The 5,667-nt window shown below is 49.3% G+C and overlaps 1 protein-coding gene across 1 annotated transcript; it reads right to left on the minus strand.

Moving 5' to 3' along the window:
* Positions 1 to 1,325: 1,325 nt before the first annotated feature.
* Positions 1,326 to 4,356, minus strand: LOC139158655 (tigger transposable element-derived protein 1-like). Its single transcript, XM_070735976.1, has 2 exons — positions 3,617 to 4,356; positions 1,326 to 2,805 (listed from the first exon to the last, which is right to left on the minus strand). Exons 1-2 carry the CDS (start codon positions 4,335 to 4,337, stop codon positions 1,835 to 1,837), a joined length of 1,692 nt encoding a protein of 563 aa, XP_070592077.1. The 5' UTR covers positions 4,338 to 4,356; the 3' UTR covers positions 1,326 to 1,834.
* Positions 4,357 to 5,667: the final 1,311 nt, after the last annotated feature.

Below are 5,667 nucleotides of genomic sequence, written 5' to 3' on the forward strand. Positions count from 1 at the left end.
CCGTTCCAAGACCCCTCACGATAATCGATTTTTCGCGATATAGCGGTGCGGAAGTAAAAACACCATCTGTGCATGCGCACCCTTTTTCCATGGCCACGCATGCGCAGATGGTGGAGCGACGAAAGTTCGGAGGCTGGCAATGGTTGTTTTTCATGCCGGCCACCCCCCCCAGCGCCTCCGGGCTCCTCGCCGCTACCCCCCTGCCCGCCCGATTCGCCCCTCTCACCGGCTTTCTTGGGGCACGAGTCCTCCTTTAGCAGCGCTTGTGGCAACGGCTTCTCGGCTTTTACAATGCCCGCCTCCTTCCTTCCTTCCATCCCTCCCTCCTTCCTTCCCTCCTTCCTTCCCTCCTTCCCTTCTCTCCTTCCCTCCCTCCCTCCTTCCCTCCCTCCCTCCTTCCCTCCTTCCCTCCTTCCCTCCCTCCTTCCTTCCCTCCTTCCCTTTTCTCCTTCCCTCCCTCCCTCCTTCCCTCCCTCCCTCCTTCCCTCCTTCCTTCCCTCCCTCCCTCCTTCCCTCCTTCCTTCCATTCTCTCCCTCCCTCCCTCCTTCCCTCCCTCCTTCCCTCCTTCCCTTCTCTCCTTCCCTCCCTCCCTTCTCTCCTTCCCTCCCTCCTTCCCTCCTTCCTTCCCTTCTCTCCCTCCCTCCTTCCTTCCCTCCTTCCTTCCCTCCTTCCCTTCTCTCCTTCCCTCCCTCCCTCCTTCCCTCCCTCCTTCCCTCCTTCCCTCCCTCCTTCCCTCCTTCCTTCCCTCCTTCCCTTTTCTCCTTCCCTCCCTCCCTCCTTCCCTCCCTCCCTCCTTCCCTCCCTCCCTCCTTCCCTCCTTCCTTCCCTCCCTCCCTCCTTCCTTCCATTCTCTCCCTCCCTCCCTCCTTCCCTCCCTCCTTCCCTTCTCTCCTTCCCTCCCTCCCTCCTTCCCTCCCTTCTTCCTTCCCTTCTCTCCTTCCCTCCCTCCCTCCCTCCTTCCTTCCCTCCCTCCCTCCCTCCTTCCTTCCCTCCTTCCCTGCTTCCTTCCCTTCTCTCCTTCCCTCCCTCCCTCCTTCCTTCCCTCCTTCCTTCCCTTCTCTCCTTCCCTCCCTCCTTCCCTCCCTCCTTCCCTCCTTCCTTCCTTTCGTAAAAAGCACTTAAACAATGACAGAATAAAAAACCCCAGTCCTCACCTGTGTTTGAATTTCATTCACTCAGTCATTCATTCATTCTTCTGTATGCCACTCAGTCCCAACACTTTCAACCCACAAATTACCATTTCCCATCCCCTTAATGTACTGTACTGTACCTCTACCTGTACCTGTACTGTACACATTGAATAACACACTTAGTCATCCTGATAGAAATAATAACAATATTTATTTACATTTTTACATTTTTTTTGGGGGGGGGGTGTTAGCATAACTAGGATAAATCGGGATCTTCTTCTATCACCATGTCTACAATGGACGCTGCAGGTGATGGTGTGACAGACCTCGTGGTTTTTGTGACAAACATAGTTATGGGCAGTTGTTGGCACAGTTTCTTTTTCTGGGCTAACATGGCTCTGTATGGTGCAAAGGTGTTGTCAAGGGAGGCCTTAAATTGTATAGAGCGAGTCATGTTGGGATCCCAAAGTTCCACCATGTGTTGTACATTTGCAGCAGCTCTGTTCAGTTCTGCAAGCCGCTCAAGCGTTAGGCCAACATCTTCTTCTTCCTCAGCTTGTTCAGCTTCCTCTTCCTCCTCTTCTTCACTCGCTGACCTGGTCAGCTCCTCCAGATCTCTGTCTGTCAGCGGTAGGCCATGCTCATCAAGCAAACCATTGACTTCCTCTGGTGTCATGTCAACGAAGCCTTCTCCACCCAGTTCCTATGCCAGCTTCACAGAGTTCTGGACTGCAGCATCTTGAATTTCTTTGGGAGCAAATCCCCTGTAATCATGCACCACTTCTGGCCACAATTTCCTCCAGCAGGCATTCATTGTCTGTGACTTCATATCCATTAAGGCATTCTGAATGTTCTTCAGACAAGATGCAATTGTGTACTGATGCCAGTAGGCCTTCAATGTGAAGTTTTCATCAGCATCCATTGCTTCCACGATACTTCCAAGAGAATTGCGTGTGTACAGTGCCTTAAATGCGCGGATAACACCTTGATCCATCGGCTGGATAAGCGATGTGGTGTTTGGTGGCAAGAATTCGACTTGCAGCCCATCATGTTCATGTGCCAGGTCATCATGGCCTCCAGCATTGTCCATTAGGAGAAGCACTTTGAAATTGAGTTCTTTGGCAGCCAAATAAACCTGCACCTGTGGGATGAAGCACTGATGAAACCAGTCCCGCGTGAGGGGTTTTGTAATCCATGCTTTACGATTATGCATCCAGTACACTGGCAATGCATTCTTATTTCTGTTCTTGAGGGCTCTTGGATTTCGTGACTTATAAATTAGCCCTGGCTTCATCAAAAAGCCTGCTGCATTCCCACACATGATCAAAGTCACTCGATCTTTCATGGCCTTAAAGCCAGGGGCTTTGGCTTCATCTTGCATCAAGAAAGTCCTTGAAGGCATCCTCTTCCAGAACAGGCCTGTTTCGTCCATGTTGAACACCTGTTCTGGAAGGTAGCCCCCTTCTGCAATTAGGTCTTTAAACGTGTGCTGGACGAAGTTTTCGGCTGCACCTGTATCTGCTGAGGCAGCTTCTCCATGCAATGACACACTCTTCAGGCCATAGCGCCGTTGAAATTTCTCAAACCACCCTTTGCTTGCTGTGAATGTGGCTGGGGCTGAAGAAGCAGAAGATGTTGATGGCTGGGGGTCTTCAGAGTCACCAGCACCTTCATCTACAGAGAATGACAGGAAAGGGAGAGAGAAGTAACTTGAATGAAAGCATACAGTCCTTCCTTCCTTCCCTCCCTCCCTCCTTCCTTCCTTCCCTCCTTCCTTCCCTCCCTCCTTCCCCCCTCCTTCCTTCCCTCCCTCCTTCCTTCCCTCCCTCCTTCCCTCCTTCCTTCCCTCCCTCCTTCCCTCCTTCCCTCCTTCCTTCCCTCCTTCCTTCCATCCCTCCCTCCTTCCCTCCTTCCTTCCCTCCTTCCTTCCTTCCCTCCTTCCCTCCTTCCCTCCTTCCCTCCCTCCCTCCTTCCATCCCTCCTTCCTTCCCTCCCTCCTTCCTTCCCTCCTTCCTTCCTTCCCTCCTTCCCTCCTTCCTTCCATCCCTCCCTCCTTCCATCCCTCCCTCCCTCCTTCCCTCCTTCCTTCCCTCCTTCCTTCCTTCCCTCCTTCCTTCCTTCCTTCCCTCCTTCCTTCCTTCCCTCCTTCCTTCCTTCCCTCCTTCCTTCCCTCCTTCCTTCCCTCCTTCCTTCCATCCCTCCCTCCCTCCTTCCTTCCCTCCCTCCTTCCTTCCCTCCTTCCCTCCTTCCTTCCATTCCTCCCTCCTTCCATACCTCCCTCCCTCCTTCCCTCCTTCCTTCCCTCCTTCCTTCCTTCCTTCCCTCCTTCCTTCCTTCCTTCCCTCCTTCCCTCCCTCCTTCCATCCCTCCCTCCTTCCTTCCCTCCTTCCTTCCCTCCCTCCTTCCTCCCCTCCCTCCTTCCCTCCTTCCCTCCTTCCTTAAAAAGCACTTAAATAATGACAGAATAAAAAACCGCAGCCCTCACCTGGGTTTCCCTCATCTGCATCGCCTCCTTCTGTGTCTGCAAGACGGTTGTACAGTTGCTGCGCCTTGGTTCGTATAGTGTTCGTATCCAAAGCAATGCTCTTTTTGCGGCAGTCTTGTACCCACACGGACAAAGCAGCTTCCATCTTCATAAGGCGTTTGTTTCTAGGCGTCACCATTCTTTTTGCAGCCTTGTTGAATGTTATCAGAGAAGTTTGCCTTATCTTCTTTTCGTCTTTCCGAATGTTTCGCACAGTCGATTCGTTGATCCCACAATGCCGACCAACATCTACATTAGAACGTCCCGCTTTCAGCATGTCCAAAAGTTCAATCTTCTCCTTAATTGTCAGCATCTTCCTGCTCTTTTTAGCGTTGCCGCCTCCACTCCGCGTGCAACGTTTAGGAGCCATCTTCCAAGAAGTCTTCACAAGTTGCAACAGTTCCAACAGCTCCAACAGTTCCAACAGCTCCAACAGTTCCAACAGTTCCAAAAGTTCCAAAAGTTTCAAAGCAAAGCACGCTGAGCAAACAACACTGATTGGCCAAGATTTCTGTCCATCAGCATTGTCGGGCGAAATGTTTGCAATGACAACGCTGATTGGCTGAAATTTTGCTGTATCACCGTTGCCGGGCAAACTTATTGCGATGGCAAAGCTGATTGGCCGAGATTTCGGCCAACCAGCAATGGTAGACGTCAGTTTGGTGATGATGCGTGACGTCATCGGGCGGGAAAAACCGTGGTGTAGAAAAAAAAACCGTGCACGTATTTTTAATTTATTATTTTTTGAAAAATTGCGATATAGCGTTTCGCGAAGATCGAGATCGCGAAAATCGAGGGATCACTGTACACTGCAACAAAGGCAGAATGCTATTTCGTGCATTTGTTTTAGTCCTTCAAAATGATGGTGAGATACATGATGGAGAAACATGATGGAGCTGGGCTAGGGTGTCGGTGCACATGCTCACAGAGAGCTGGCGCACAGATCCCTCTGTGTGGGCAAGCATGCCATAGGTTCACCACCACAGGTATAGGATCTCCTGCTTAATTCGGGAGCTGGACTAGAAGACCTCCATAGGCCCCTTCCAACTCTATTCTGACTGTAATAAATATAATAACAACAACAGAGTTGGAAGGGACCTTGGAGGTCTTCTAGTCCAACCCCCTGCTTAGTCAGTAAACCCTACACTACTTCAGACAGATGGTTATCCAGCATCATTTTAAAAACTTCCAGAATTGTAGAATTCACAGGCAAGCTGTTCCACTGATTAATTGTTCTGTCAGGAAATTTCTCCTCAGTTCTAATTTACTTATCTCATTGTTTAGTTTCCACCCTTTATTTCTTGTTCTTCCCTCAGGTGCTTTGGAGAATAGGTTGATTCCAATCAATTGATTGATTGATTGATTGATTGATTGAAGTATAATTTGGAAGTAACATCTGGAGAGTGGCAATTAGCCCTGAGGCACTTTGGGATTACCTTTGCTTCTTATTGGTCCACAGATCCATGAAACCTCACCTGTGCCTCTCTGTCTCTGCAGGGGGAAAAAAGCCATACTGAGCATCATTCAACGAATGCTCCCCAGAAAACAAACAGTAGAGCTGAGTAGCAGAAGGAATGCAAAGTAAAGAAGTGGCAGATAAGTTACCTTGGTGAATTAACACAAACCATTTTGTATCACCCTTTAACAGTCAATCTGAATAAACAAGTCATTACTCCTCTAATGTTTTTGCCAATATCTCCAGCTTTAGCTACACTTTTTATTGTTAATCATTATCTTAAAACCAACTTTTATGTCAGGCAGCTACTTGGTCCAATATTTGGTGACTTACCGTAGTTATTTCCAAATCTCCCTAAGCACATTTTCTCTCAACGCATTTTAATTATAGTCTTCAAATGTATTTGTGCTGGGAGTTCTAGTATTGAAAATGCCTGTAGAAGGCAATCTAAGGGATTTAAGGAATTTATCTAACTGGCTGCCAAGATATTATTACTGTTACTGTTATTGTTGATTACATTGGGAGGTCCTCCAATTCCCATACAATAAAGGTGAGA

Source organism: Erythrolamprus reginae, chromosome 2 (assembly GCF_031021105.1).
Source record: "Erythrolamprus reginae isolate rEryReg1 chromosome 2, rEryReg1.hap1, whole genome shotgun sequence".
NCBI classification, from domain to species: Eukaryota; Metazoa; Chordata; class Lepidosauria; order Squamata; family Dipsadidae; genus Erythrolamprus; species Erythrolamprus reginae.

Excerpts from the sequence above, each read along its gene's own strand:
- LOC139158655 (XM_070735976.1), bottom strand. The coding sequence starts at position 4,337 with ATGACGTCACGCATCATCACCAAACTGACGTCTACCATTGCTGGTTGG. Across the intron at positions 2,806-3,616 it reads TGCAGATGAGGGAAACCCAG|ATGAAGGTGCTGGTGACTCT; the intron begins GTGAGGGCTGCG and ends CATTCTCTGTAG.